This window comes from Echiichthys vipera (assembly GCF_963691815.1).
Source record: "Echiichthys vipera genome assembly, chromosome: 22".
NCBI classification, from domain to species: domain Eukaryota; kingdom Metazoa; phylum Chordata; class Actinopteri; order Perciformes; family Trachinidae; genus Echiichthys; species Echiichthys vipera.
The window spans coordinates 5,859,340-5,874,312 of record NC_139847.1 but is presented as its reverse complement, the minus strand read 5'-3'; the positions used below and the strand labels follow the sequence as shown (position 1 = coordinate 5,874,312).

The 14,973-nt window shown below is 44.0% G+C and overlaps 1 protein-coding gene across 2 annotated transcripts; it reads left to right on the top strand.

Moving 5' to 3' along the window:
* The first annotated feature begins 896 nt into the window (after nucleotides 1-896).
* znf219 (zinc finger protein 219) lies at nucleotides 897-12,554 on the top strand. 2 transcript variants are annotated; one of them, XM_083936980.1, is made up of 4 exons: nucleotides 897-975; nucleotides 1,221-3,645; nucleotides 3,742-3,834; nucleotides 5,567-12,554. In XM_083936980.1, exons 2-4 carry the CDS (start codon nucleotides 1,224-1,226, stop codon nucleotides 6,754-6,756), a joined length of 3,705 nt encoding a protein of 1,234 aa, XP_083793106.1. In that variant the 5' UTR covers nucleotides 897-975; nucleotides 1,221-1,223; the 3' UTR covers nucleotides 6,757-12,554. The 2 variants fall into 2 exon arrangements, with proteins under 2 accessions (XP_083793106.1, XP_083793105.1); XM_083936979.1 differs by having other exon boundaries at nucleotides 3,742-3,888.
* The last annotated feature ends 2,419 nt before the right edge of the window (nucleotides 12,555-14,973 follow it).

Here is a 14,973-nt window from a genome sequence, read left to right as displayed (position 1 = left end):
TGGGGTGACGGTTGCAGTACAGTCAACACAACAGTAGAATACGCTTACATTTGTACATTACTTAAACAAGTAATCGTGACCCAGCAGTATATGGGTCAAAGCACCACACCCAGGCGGTAGATGTAACAAACACTGTTGTGCATAAGTGCACGGATACTGTACGTGAGTGTGTACGAGCGCGCATGTGTGTATACAGTCCTGATTTAAGCAAAAAAGCTTGCTACTGTATGAGTGCACAGGAAGGGTGTGTGGGGAAGTCAAAACATCACGCGCCCATCCTGTTTGGGACAGTCCATGTCCTGTGGTGGTGCCCTTAACTCCTTAATACACACACAGATACACGCCAATGCACATTCACACTCCAGCTAATCATCCCATATGTGCTAACAGTATGCCGGAGTGCATCGTGAACACATGCAGCAGGCAGAACAGGTGCACACCTGTTACACATTCAAGCACATGCAGACACCCACACAGATGCAAGAGTAAATGGAGATCAAATAAAGATCTGCTTTTGTACTTAACATTAACATGCATTTAAACACACTGAAAACGTCGCTGTAATGAATATGCGTTTGATTCTCTGCTATTAGCATTTATGATGGAATACATTCGGAGTCTCGGTTGAAATTAGTTTTTTTTTTCATCCTGTATGACAAAGCAAGTTTGCTACCTGCAGTTCATTGCTCAATATTTCAAACAGCATTTACGCCTACATTAACACTGATATTGCTAATTTACTAAAGAAAACTTCATCATTGTGCTTTTTAAACTGGCAGCAATTAAATTTCATGTTAGAGTTTTGATTGCAAATAACCCATGTTTGAGTTAAGGTTCTCAGTTGTCATCAAGCAGTCATCAGGGTTTTGTTTGCTTCCTTTTCTCCCCAGAAAATTAAAGGAGGAGGCTGCCACAGAAGCGTATCCCCCGTCAGCCGAGACACTAAAGAATGGCATAACATCACACGCACTTCTGGTATATCTCTACACATGATTTCACCCATACAGACATATGGACCTGTTAGGCAAACTAATATCATTTGATTATGTCTATTTCTTGGCTATTTCCCAGATCTGGTCAAGGTCTTGTTACAGTTAAAGATAATTATGCCCAACATGCAAATTTAACCTTTCCTCTAGGTTTTTAAAGTGTTACTCCTCTTACGGCATCAGTTCCACTCACAATCTGTCTCTCTCCTTCTCTGTATTTTGTACTGATAGAGGATGGATTCTCCGCCAGAGTGTGTGTTGTCTCTTTCTTGTGAGCAGCCCCAGTCTCCCCCAACTCTGCCGTCCCTGGACCACAGCCCCCAGGCCTCTTCTCCTCACACCCAGCTCTCTCTACCTGACAGCCCTGGTATCCTGCCCATTCACAGCCCCGAAACTTCCCCTCCGAGTCCGGATACCACGCCTTATTTCCCCCTCTCTCCCTTCCCCCTCCACGAGGATAATAACAACAACCACCACAGTATTGATGAAGAAGATGATGAGGAAGGGCTGGATGGAGTTCCTCTGTCCCCAACCCCAGCGGTGGCTCTGTTCCCAGGAGGAGGGGGACCAGAAGCTGGATGCAGCCCTTGTTTGGACTCCTCTCCCCCAGCCACACCATCAGCGCCACTACTTGGGTTTGGAGCCCTCGAGCTGGCCCTCTCAACTGGGCAGAGTGGCAACTGCAATGATGAGCTAGACCTCCAGTTGTTCCAGAAAGATACTGTTACCAGGGCGATACCTGGAGTGGGAGGGGCATCACCAGGGCCTGCTCTCAGGTTTCCCTGTCATGTATGCGGAAAGAGATTTCGATTCCAAAGTATTTTGTCTCTTCATGCCCGAGCTCACAGTCTGGACCGAGACCGCCGAGCTTCAGCCCTATACCGGACTGGACTTCCCTCAGCACCCTTAAAGCAGCACCTCAAAATCCAACAAAACCACAAAGACTTAATCCAGAATCACAGAGGTCACCCAAACCAGCGTATACTGCCAGGGACTCTCATCCAGCATCTCACAGAAGAAGAGGATGTTGACGGTGAGGTCAAAGGTCTAGATGGTGGCCTACAGACGGATCAGAACCCACATTTTTTACTGGATGACAGCACACCATTGACCCCTCCACTCACAGAGGACCCTGTTTCTGTGACCCCTCCCTATTCTTCTACCATTGGGGAGAGTGTGTCTACTGCTATAGCGCCTACGTTTCGCTGTCATGCCTGCAAAGGAAAATTCCGCACGGCTTCAGAGTTGGCGCGCCATGTCCGCATTCTCCACAACCCGTATAAATGCACTCTTTGTCCTTTCTCTGCCAGCCAAGAAGAGAGCCTAGCATCTCACTTAAAGGAGTGCCACCCTTCTCCTGAGGTACCTGCTCTGCCACCGATCTTCAATTCCAGGCCGGTCATTGCAACCCCTGATACTCCTGTACCCACCCCAACCCATACCCCAGCCCCAACCCCAAGTACCCCACTAGTAACAGCAGCAGCTACAACAGCTACAGCAGCTACAGCGGCTGCGGCTGCATCCCCTACACTACCAGCATTTCGCTGTGATACCTGTGGTCAACGGTTTACCCAGTCTTGGTTCCTGAAGGGACACATGCGAAAGCACAAGGACTCCTTGGATCATAAGTGCCAGGTATGCGGCCGTGGCTTCAAAGAGCCTTGGTTCCTCAAAAATCACATGAAAGTACATCTTAATAAGCTTGGGCTGAAGGCCGGGGTGGGATCCCTTGGGGGACCAGGCGGTACAGACCAGCAAGCCAAAGGCTCTGCTAGTAATCAGTCTCTCAACGCTCTCTATTCAAGCCTCCTTCTGGCCCAGCAAAGAGGTGGTAGAGGTGGACAAGGAAGATCAGAGAGGGACAGTGCAGGCAGAATGGGGATGGGCTCAAGCAAGTCAGCAATCCTGGGCTACCTTGGATTACCCAGTGATGGCAGTGGGGCCAGCTGTATGGAGAGACTTCAAGCAGTGGCTCAGGTGGCAGAGATGGGGAATGGTGGTAGTGGCGGCATTGGTGGCTCAGGAGTAGGGGACACAGGAAGAGGAGGGGGAGCAACTAGAGGAGGGAGCACAGGTGAAACTACCACATCAATTTCAGAAGGAGGGGACCAGGCAACTTGGTGGCAACTGGTGGCTCGCAGTCTGGCAGTAGCCCAGCAACAGCAGCAGCAGCAGCAGCAGCAGCAACAACAACAACAGCAGCAGCAGCAGCAGCAGCAGCAGCAGCAGCAGCAGCAGAGGTCCCACCAGCGAGGTCAGCAGCGAGGTCGGAACTCAGTGATCACAGAGGCAGACCAAGTCAGAGCTTACCTTGGAGGCCTGGATTCAAGAGAAGAGTCTGGCGGAGCAGGAGGGCCATGGGAATGCCCTGACTGCGGAAAGCTATTCCGCAGCCTGCAGCAGGTGGTGGTTCATGCTCGCGTTCACACTCAGAGGCCTCAGAAAGGAGCAGGCGGCGAAGAGGAGGGGAGTGGTAGTCGTAGAGGAGCGGGGCTAGGAAGGGGAGGCAGCGGTGAAGTGAGACAGGAATCTCATTTACACAGTGGTGGATCCCAACAAACAGGAGAAGTGAGACAGGAATCAAAACTGCACAGCGGTGGATCCCAACAAGCAGGAGCAGCTACAGGGTTTCACTCTGTCATCTCAAACTTCAAAGGTAAATAAGAGTACATTATTTCCATACAGCTCTAATAAAAGCTCTCATGGGGCCCTCCGCACCAGCTGTTATCTTTAAATTCTTCTCCACTTGCAGGAGAAAATGGCTTGACAGCAGTCTCCTCCATACCTTCAGTTCCCGCCAGGGAGCGAGTGCGTGGTAGAGGGATAAAAGACTGCCCCTACTGTGGTAAAGCCTTCCGTTCTTCACATCATCTCAAAGTGCACCTGAGAGTTCACACAGGTGAGAAACTGCTGTGAGTTTAACAAACCATATTTACTTTTTTAACCTTTATAAATCCCTGGAAAGGTTTTATTGAGCATCCTCGCTTAAGCAGTGTAACCTTTTTATTTTTTACACATTCACCCCAGAGAGCTGGCTAGCGCTAATCATAGCCCTCTACTGCAGGCAACCGAGCAGCCCCAGTGGAGCAACTCCTGGTTAAGTGCCTTGCCTTTAGGATATATTAACAGTAGTTTTTGAGGAAAAATCAAGCCACTCCAGGGATTAAATTTGGTTAAATCTGAGTAAAAAGCTCACTTCTCTCACTAGACAGTAACCTCACCCCCACGAACTTTACAGGAAACCTTTTTTGTTGAAATTGTTTAGACATAGTTGTGATCCTTCTGTAACCTTCATGACATAAAGTACTGGATATGCTCACAGATTTCTCTGTAATAACACGTTTTGCCTTTAATATTTACGAGATTCACATTCTCTGATCTTGCCTTTGAAGCAAGTAAACCTGTAATTTTTCTTCAGAGAACCTCTAAATAACACACGGGCACAGACACACAGGGCACTCCGACAGTCTTTGCCAGAAAAAAGGACTCGATTCTGAATTTCTGTTGATAAGTGAGAAGGACTTTGATCAAAATTGGGAACTCTCACAGCACTCACTCACACTATTAATTAATGATCCATTTTCACAAGACTTTATCAGCATGATTCATTGCCATTTTTTTCCATTTTATTATTTGCCTTCTTCCCTTGATGTATTTGATCAAAATTAAGACCCGTCTTACATTTTTCGAGATGCCACCAATCTGCGCCAACTGGTAACTGGAGCACATCCAAGTCTTTCCAGCAAGACAGAGCCCAAAATGTATTCAATCAAATCTATTTAATGTTGCCATTATGAATAATCGTCTATAGCTGACAGGACCTATCACATCACAGCTGTATTATTCATGATAGCGTACAGCTCCTCTTCTCATGCGCTATTGCTTCTCTGAGCCATCAAGTGATTACCACATGGTCAGTAATTTAAGTGAAGGCATCAAATTATAATAATATTCTCTCGATATTACTGTCCTCTTGAGATTATTGCCCCTCGAGAATTCTGTCCCATCATTGTGTTTTTTTGCTTCAGCAACAAAATCTAATTGTTCCTACTTTTGCATGTGCATCTGCATTCATAAACAGAGCTTTGTTCTTTGTGTTCGTCTCTTTTTTTCTTGTGAATAATATCATTTACTCTTCTCGTATGCAATGCATTTCCTGCTGTTGATCTGCCTCCAGCATGATGCCCCCTCCTCTTTATCTCTCCCAGCAGTGTCATTTTTAATCAGTGATGGAATACTGCCATCTCCCTTTAAAATGCGTAACTACATCTTCTACTGTTTAAAGGACCATACCAGTTATTTTGCAAGTTACTGTTGACCATTTTCTAATAAATGCACTACAGCTGCTGCAGCCATTGTCTTCTGTTGCTACACCATGGTATAAAAAGTATACATTATATAAATTAGCAGGCTCTTTAAACTGTAAAGTGTAATCCATCATAGGCAAATTTGATATATTTGTAAAAAATTAGCTACAACACACAAAATCAGTGGTCGATTTAAACTAGATTCGGTTCTACTTGTGCTTAGACTCTCACAGTTTCCCAATCTTGTTTTGTCCATCTGTTTTGCTTTAGGTGAGAGACCCTACAAATGCCCCCACTGTGACTATGCTGGTACTCAATCAGGCTCCCTGAAGTACCACCTCCAGCGGCACCACAGGGAGCAACGCAACGCCCTGTCAGCCTCCTCCAATTCCTCCTCCAGTGGTCTAACCTCCACTATCAACAGCCTGACTTCTGGAACCTCTGGGCTGGCCAAGCAGCGCAGATCCCAGCTCAACCACTGCCCGGTCAACCGAGGCCCAACTGAGTCCCCAACCTTGCGGCCCAGCCAGCAGTCCTGGCTCCTGGGGAATCCGGACCAGCGGGAGCATCGAAAGGCCTTGGCGGCTCTAAGGGATGTCGACTTGGAGACCCAGTACCGGTATCTGTCTGGGGTGATGGGGGCTCTTTACCAAGGTGGAATGGAAGGAGGCTGGATTAGGGAGTCTCCCCCACCGAAGGCCCCTAAAGTGTCCCGTCGTAAACCGCTTACCACCAGCCGAAGGGTTCAGCCGTCGAGTGACAAGGATGGACCAGCACCTTCATCTCAAGGTTTTGAACCCCTGGATCTGTCTCGTCGCCCCTCACCTGGCCTTGGAGGCATGGAAGAGGATGGAGGCATAAGCGTAGGGGAGGGAGGAGGTGTCAGTGGTGGGGATGGTGTAGGGGATAGCTCAACAGGAGTCAAACTGAGCCAGTGTTTGTTCTGCCCTTTCCGTACATCCTCAGCAGAGCTCATGGCCATGCACCTCCAGGTCAATCACACCAGTAAGTCCAGGCGCAAAAGAGCCCCATCTACCACCTTGGAAGATGATGGCTCCCCAAAGGCCACCAAGCCCCGGATGGATCAGTCTGACCTTGACTCTCTGACAATATGGAGGCATGTGACTGAAGCAGAGTCCCAGGCACCCTTGGGGGAATGGTCTTCATCGCAGGCCAAGACCCTTAACGGGCTCTCTGAGGATACAGAAGACCATCTGGATGACATCCTCGACCACCCAGATGTGGCTTCAGTATCCAAGAATGTAAGAGATAGTCTGGCACTCCAGGGAAAAATGGAGGGGGATGACGAGGAGCAAGAGGAGGAATTGGAAGAAGAGAATTTGGAGAACAGCAGTCTGGAGGATTCAGAGGACCAGGATCTGAGGATGTCCCTCAATCTTTCACCAGCCCTGAGTTCCAACCACATGGTGGGAGAGGAGGAAAGTGTCTTAGCAGATTAAAATGCTTTGGGATGACACCATTTAAATAGGGTTCAATGTTTTCAACTGCATTTGATGCCGAATCGAAGAAGGGGCAGGTAGCTTTGCAGCGTGAACAGAGGCTTTTTGACTCCTGAGGTTTTGGTAAGGACAGAGAGAATTACAGCTGTTATTTTCCCTCCACCATTTTTCATCTACTTCAGTTCTGACAGTGTGGTCATCCACAAAATAAACTTCCTGTCCAAGAGAGCATAGATGCATCTTTTGGGGATTTTGTAGACCACTTTTTCTATTTCTTTTTTCTTTGAGCTTCATTTCAAAATGGAGGATTTTTAAGGTGATCTCCTATTTGATAAATTATAAAGAAACCAGTATAGGGTATCATTTCTGCATCATTCCACATGCATTTATTCAACACTGATAATGGGCGGTTTATCCCAGACGATTATACTGACCAAGCTTACGCCAGCTGTGAAGAGATGCTCTCTTGACTGACCATAAAACAGTCTGAAACCTCAAACTTCACGTTCCTCCTCACTCCACATAGATGTGGAGGAAAGTTGAGTCTAGAAAAGTTTTAAGCTGTGATCCTCAGCTAAGCTATTTGGTAGTAATGTAAGGCATGAGGCAACTGTTGCAGTCTGCGTGCTTTCCCTCAACTATACATCACTGCCTAGTTTGTCTGAAAAGTGTTTCTACAAGATTGTCCTGAAGAAAAACTGAAAGAAACATTTGTAACATTTTCTTTTTCAGTTAGTGCCTGTTCATATATGTTGTCCAGAGAGTCTCTGGTATTCCTGCGTATCGAGGCTCTGATACGTCATTCATTTTATCTGAATATACAGTTTAAAACAATTTAAGTACAGTATATTTGTTAAAAGTGGTTCTAGGGTGTTGTGAATAGTTAAGTTGTAAAAGAAATGCTACGTCGTAGCGTGATGTCCTTGAAACAGACGACGGACGTTTGTGACTCAGCTTGAAAAGAAAACAAAAAAAAAGTAGGTGATATACATAATGTATAATGTGATGAAAGAGGTCTACGTCTGAGCGATAAAGAGGGGTCACAGTTCAAAATTCAGTGTTTACAATGGCGCCGAATGCGGGTTTGGTTTGTTGTGGCAACGTAGATGCGTTGAAAAAGAACAAAACTCAGAGTGGGAGTCTGTTAGGAAGGCTCGTTGCCCGAGCCCCCGAACACAATCAGCTGACACACCCTTTTTAAAGAGACTTAGCAACTGTGTCAAAAAAGGAACAATATCTCCACAGGAGAGAAGATACAGGTAGAGAACGAAAGAGAAAGCAGTGCCCCTGCCAAACAGGACTAAATCTGAGAAACAAGCTGTACTCTTGGGGGTATAGTGTCTTTTAGATGAGTAGATTCCCTCTCTTCTTTTTTTTATAAGAAAAGAAAAGACAATGGTAGGAGTAATTATTAAAACACTAACAAATGCATAGACATCCCAGTAGAATATGTGTAGCTTTTGTAAAGACAAGAAAAAAAAAGCAGACTTTTGTTTATTTTCATTTCAAAATGCTTACAGAAAAAGGTTATCAATATAGGTAATATTGATTATAATGTTTGTGAGCTGAGACTAGTTGGAATGTCTATACAGAGCACTGTGCAAGGTTTGAGTTCCCAAAGTAGTTGTTTTTATTTTGACTTTATCGATAGACCAAACGTTTTTTCAATGGAAGTTGTCACTTTCTGTTGTCGTTTTTAAATGTGTAAAGCTGTGGTTACGATAGATTTACCCCATCGATTAGCCAAATCTGTCAATCAGTTGATCGGTGCGTCAAATATCCAACCATTGAACTGGTTGTTAAAGAAAGTTCACGTTCAAAACACATCATTTTTCAACGTGATCTCGCAGGAAAGCATATAAATAGCGTGTCACTTTTGGACGCGTTTAACGTGTTGTGGTAGGCATTTCAAGCCTTTTGCGTGTCATTTTACAACCCGTATGTGCTTACACGACCCCTTGACGTCACTTGTACGCACCAAACTATGGCGGGTCACTGCGGTCGCAGTTTTGAGAATTCAAACGAAACTGAAACTTCAGACAACAAACTAGGTGGTTACCTTTAGGAAAAACATTGTTACATAAATGATGTACGTAGGTTAAGTAAGCAACTCAACGTATATAATCAAATTCAGCGGTTAAGTTAACATTTCACACAGGACATGAACACCGCTCTCCTGGACCAAAGTCTTGTGTTTGTTGGACCCATCTGGTCTTTAAACCACCGAATTCGCTGCTTTTTTCCTGGAAATCCGCCTGAAAAAAGGGGTTCCCCATTTTTGGGGTCTAGATTTTAAAGGCCAAGTAAGGGCCTCTATAGACACAGTCACTGAGTCAGAGTGTGAGCATTACAGTATACAGTCACAACAGCAGATGGTGCCAAAAATCTCTAAAACAAGTTCCTTTCATGACGGGCCTTCAATCACAGCACAGTTTACAGCGACTTACTGTGACAGGGGCCTGAAACACGGAGAGACACAGTGATTACAGTGGCATTAAAGTGGCTCAAAAGTCATAGGAGGAGTTCTGATGCTATTTTAATATAATAGTGATTAACGCAGCAGAGTCAAACAGCCAGGAAACACAGGAACACAGCTTGTTGTCGGAGATTCACGTAGCTGGACTGTTAGATGCAGTAGGTATCACTTATTTTGAAACTGACTGATCCTGCTGTTTGTTTGATGAGTTCCTGAAGAGGAGTATTTCTGGTTTGAGAGGAAAGACTCATTTGGTTTTGTCATTGGAACGACGGTCGGTTCGAAATTGGACATAGATTGAGAGAAAATACTCGTTTTTTGTTAAACAAGATTTGGTCTTCCAAAAAGTCTCTTTCCAGAAATGATTCTTTAAAAAGGAGGGTCATCTTATATTCAGGGTCGTCTCATAATCAGGGTCGTCTTATAATCAGGGTCGTCTTATAATCGGGGTCGTCTTATAATCGGGGTCGTCTTATAGTCTGGGTCGTCTTATAATCGGGGTCGTCTTATAATCGGGACAACACGGTATAACTCCTCACTTCCGAAGCAATTGCTCTGAGCACGTGATATTGACACGGAGCGTAAAATGACACTCAAACAGCAAACAAAACACGAACTTGACGACATTTTTGAGTAAACGTCAACACATCTACTGCTATAAATGAAAAACAATCAACCTCTTATGACGAATTCTTGTGTTCTGAAGGTATATTTAGGAAAATATAACTATGAACGTGAGATAGTGATATCCCCCTCACACTGGTTAACAACCACTATTTATCTACTTGATGGGGTATTCTACAGCCACACGTTAATGTGCATTAATGTGTTTAAGTTCCTTCTTTAGAGCACCTTATGAGTTTTGTAGTGAAAGTCCCTTAGTGGTGTCTCCTTAACAACTACTGTCAATGCCATCGTGCCTTCTGTTTCAAGCACTTCCTGGTGTATTTTGTAAAACTCACCAAAAGCACTTAGCCTATATCTACACACTCTTTCTTCCTCTGGCTCGGCCCTTTCCGCTTCCCCTCCTTTCTCTTCCTCTTCCTCTTCATCACCTCCGCTCATTTCCTTTATCTTTTGCTCGCGTTTACCTCTTGACCCCTCTCCCCCGGGGGGAAATAGCAGATTTCTCTCTACTATTCAGGCCCGCTCGGCCTTAAACAAGGTCACTAGGCCTTTTTACAATCTAGCATGGCTAGACTCTTGAAAGAATGGACTACCTAACCTTTAGACAAGTATAATCATTATAGATGTAGGGTTAGACTACTTTTGGTCTTAATACTAACCCTTTGTAAACCAAAGCCCAAGTCTAAGTCTAACGAATATTATATTTAATCTCATAAGGTGCCAAAACATGTCCGAGGCGACACTAAAGCATATATCAACTTGGGAAAACAACATAATTCACTTCTCTTCTTTCTGCTCTCTTCCTTTCTTTAATCCATCCTCCCTCCTTTTCTCCCTCCCTCTCTCTCTCTCATGCTTGCTCTTCCTCCATGTCGCTCTCTCGTCCGTAAACTGTCTATCTCTAGCACCACTTGAAGGTGACGTGTACTATCTGGTATTGAGGCCTTTATTAGATTTTTATTTCAGTTTGTGTGGTGTTTGTTCAATGCCGTTGAGATGGAAAAATGCTCTTCTTATAATGATAATTATTATTGTTTTGGCATTATGGTTAAAAAAAAAAAAAGCAAAACAAAAAAAACAAGAGAAATGTGTTGTTGAATGTTGTACAGATAGCACTAGAGATGTTGTGTTTTTTAAAGAGAGCACAAACCTGAGCGATGGTCCCTTCTACTCCTCCCACCGGCAGATGGGAATAAAACAGCCTGCCAATCAATCTACATGTCTAATGACAAAAATGTCCTCGGTGATGACAGATTTCAAAACAAACCCTTTTGTCTAAGCAGCGTTTTTCTCTGGAGATTTAGATGTTAAAAGGCAGCCTTTGACTCAAACTCCAGTCCCAAATCCCTTGCACAGAAAATCCTCCCTGAAAGACTAAAGCAACATATTTACCCTTTTCGAGGTATAGTTTGTTTACAGAGAAACTTTACCATTTTGCCCTTTTACTAAGGAACACACGGGTGCTTTTAATGTGTCTATAAGCCGTCTGAAAGTATGTTTAACAACCAGTTAAGCCCCTTATAGCTCAATAAAAGCTCCTCTGAAAACTGGTGAAATTCACCTTTACGTTTCTCCAAAGATGCATGGTGATTTAAAAATAAATGAGGAGCTTTTAGACATCCATTAAAGTGTAATTCCAGCGCAAATTCATCCCATGGTCTTTTTCAGCACTTACATACATTAAATAAGCCATCGAGGCAGTTTTTTTGTGTAACAACTATTAACGGAGAAATCCGGGAGAGTCGGGATGCGGCTAACAGTGATTTACTCGGGGCATTAAGGTGAAAGCATTAAAACGTTTTTTTTAAGCACTAAAACTGCTCAAAATAACAGCAAACCTCTGCAGTAGCATGAGAAGAGTCCCTACACAGAAAACAAAGCACCAACAATGTAGTTAGTGAACCCAGAGTTTATTAAAAGAGTGTTTTGAAAGACTTACCAACTGGCCCCTGTACCAGCTCCTCTCATAGTAAAGTCCGTTCAAGTGGATTAGCAAAGTCAATCCCAAAGGAAGGAGCCCATTGGTGCTTTGTTTTCTGTGTAGGGACTCTTCTAATGCTGCTGCAGAGGTTTGCTGTTATTTTGAGCAGCATTAGTGGTTAAAAAAGACGTTTTAATGCCTTCATCGTACTGCCCCAAGTTAATCAGTGTTAGCCACGTCCGACTCTCCCGGATTTCCCCGTTAATAGTTGCTACACAAAAAAAAACTGTCTCGATGGCTTATTTGATGTATGTACAGTAAGTGCCGGAAAAAGACCCTGGGATGATTTTGCGTGGAATTACACGTACACTGAGCGAAGCAAGGATGAGCTCGCAATTCAAACTACCTTAAAAGTTCACAAACGGACATATTAAAGCATCCTCGAGTTTGGTTGTAAAAATGGCAAAAATTCTCTACGAAACAAACTTCCTCTTTGCATTTGCACTTGTTTTCAACTCGATACAATGCGGCTCATTGTAATTTTTAAAAATGTGTGAAAATTAAGCACCTTATCTCCTGATTGTTAATCAGATTATAATTATAATTCACTGGCTTTTACAGGGGCCGATCCTACATGTACAGGATCTATGGGTCCGACGGTTTCGAAGGCGTTTTTCATTGTGAAATGACAAATCTTTGCGAGGTGAGGGGGCCACGCTGGGTTTGGGCTCTTGTGTAGTTGACTGCCATTGCAGTGAGGGAAAACTGATCTAACATAGTAGTGACTAATATGACTTTGTGGACAGATAAAAAAAATAAATAAAACACATTAGAAATAAATAAAACACAAACAAAATAACCCAGTATGTGTGTTTTCATGTCTTCCTGCACCCGATGTCACTTCTCTTTTGAGTTTTTAAGATGTTAAACACACCATATGATTACATTAAAACCCCCAGACGTCTGACGGTATGAACTCATTGCTTGTTAAACACATTTATGTCAACAGAGAGTTACGATGCTTCTGTATACTCCACAGTCTGAGTCGAGCTGCTTCTTACAGCAGTTAGAAAAGGGTGCCCTCTTGTGGCTTTGGGTAAAACTGCAGGAAGGACAGATAACTGTTTCTACTCTGAGGATGTAGAAATTGTTCTGAAAGGTGTTGATGATGAATACCTCAGTTTGAGTACGACAAATAAGGTGAGTAAAGTGTGTAACGTGTTGTCTGTACATCGTGCCTGCATGTAATGTTAGAAATTATAATTGAATTAGTATTCTACTGCGATGGTTCCCAACCTCTGACGCAAGTGAGAAAACTAAATCTTATTTCGCATAGCAGAAAAATATTTTTCTTTGCTTCCCACTCAATCATCCTGTGACCTTTGTAAGGGGTCCCGTTCCCCGGGGTGGAGCCACTGACTCAGACGGTTTAGATTTGAGAAAACTGAAGCAGTCAGTCTTAGAAGGAGGGTTACTGCTCTGGAGGCTTTCAAAGATAGGTATATTCATACAAGAAAAACAATGTCTGGATGTCATATATTTAGATGACATACACACATAGATACACAGGAAGTAAGAAAACCTATAGTACATGGTACTGAGTGGAGAAGGGGTAGGAATCAATAAGCTAATGCTTCTTCCTGCTCCTTTTCAAACATACAAAGGGTTTTTAATGACTCGTGCTTCAAGTGTAATTTATTTTTTCATATATTTGAAATAAATAATTCATTCATGTGATGTCACCGTTTCTGTCAGCCATGACCGTTCCCCGTTACCATGGCAAATTGACAATTGTCACAAATGACAGTGTAGTGTAGATCTTTCTTTATAATGCCTCAAAAAATTGCAGGTTAAAGGTCCCATATAATGCGAACTTTTTATACTCATACTTGTATTTTGGGATGCTATTAGAACATGTTTAAATATTTTAAAACATTATTTTTCTCTTCCTGTCTGTCTGAATAGACCTGTATTCACCCTCTGCCTGAAACGCTCCGTTTTAGGGCCTGTCTCTTTAAGGGTACGTCCACACGGTTGAAAACAACCTTTTTTTCTCCGTCGTTCTTTAAATGTTTTCCATCCACACGGCCTCGACTCAAGAAATATCTGCGTCCACATGAAACCAGTGAAACCGGCTAAAAGCGCTGTAGTACACATGCCGGGCCAGGATGTGGCGCTGTAACTGCCACAGAAATACACCAACACGGAGAAGAAGAGACGGGTCGACCCTGTGGAGAATACAAACACTTGTGGCGTCTTCCCAAATCCTCCTCCATCCTAGAGAGAAATCTGTCGACTGTTTCTGGCGTTAGTGGAGACTTTTGTTGCGTTTTGGACTCTGATGCATGGATCACTCTGTAGTTAGTGTCCTCACTGAGCAGAGGGTGCCGCCATGAGCCTTGTCTCCGTACCAAAGCACTCACACACAGGCACTTTCTCACTAGATTGAGTGACATTTCAGACCTTTTTTCACAATTTTAGTCATAAGAGGCGATTAGCGACCGATTTAGCGACTTATTCAGACCATCAGGGAAAAGGGAGAGTTATATGGTCCACCTAATTCATTCACATGCAGCCACTCAGAGTACGGTTCAGTATCTGTGTCCAGTATACAGTCTATGGGTCCATGTCTCTCTCCCTTTCACGCAGCAGCATTATTGTTGTTTTTTGAGACCACAGGGGGTTGGTGGTAGGGCGATGACGGCATCATTTAACAAAGTTGGCCATTTCGCCGTCCAGGCGACAATGCCATGGGGGCGTTTTCAAATCTTTCCACCCTGGGACCCAGTTACAAAAGAAACCGTGTTCAGGCTCCGATAACGGCGGCTGCGTGTGGATGGTCGGCCAGAACGATACTGAAGTTGTGCGGTTACAGGAAAACGCGTCTGCATGTGGATGGGCCCTAAAACCCCCTCTGATTGGTCAGAGTTTCTGGGTCTTCTACATCTGCACTCTCTGTGTTTCACCGTCATTACAGCCGAGGGATGACTGCAGCAGCACCGTCTACCTATATATAGTAGAGTTGGGACATCACAACCGTGCGGAAGTCCTTACAGCTCGTTTAAAGACACAGTTTCTGAATAGGTGGTGTGCATTTCTCTGTTGATTGAGCGTTTTCATGCTTTCACAGTATTTATAAAGCATCTCCATCTGTTTTATAAAAAAAAAGACAAGGGAAATCTCTCGTCTAACG

Coding starts and splice junctions, on each gene's coding strand:
- znf219 (XM_083936979.1), top strand. CDS start 1,224: ATGGATTCTCCGCCAGAGTGTGTGTTGTCTCTTTCTTGTGAGCAGCCC. Junction 3,646..3,741: donor TGTCATCTCAAACTTCAAAG/GTAAATAAGAGT, acceptor CTCCACTTGCAG/GAGAAAATGGCTTGACAGCA. Junction 3,889..5,566: donor GCACCTGAGAGTTCACACAG/GTGAGAAACTGC, acceptor GTTTTGCTTTAG/GTGAGAGACCCTACAAATGC.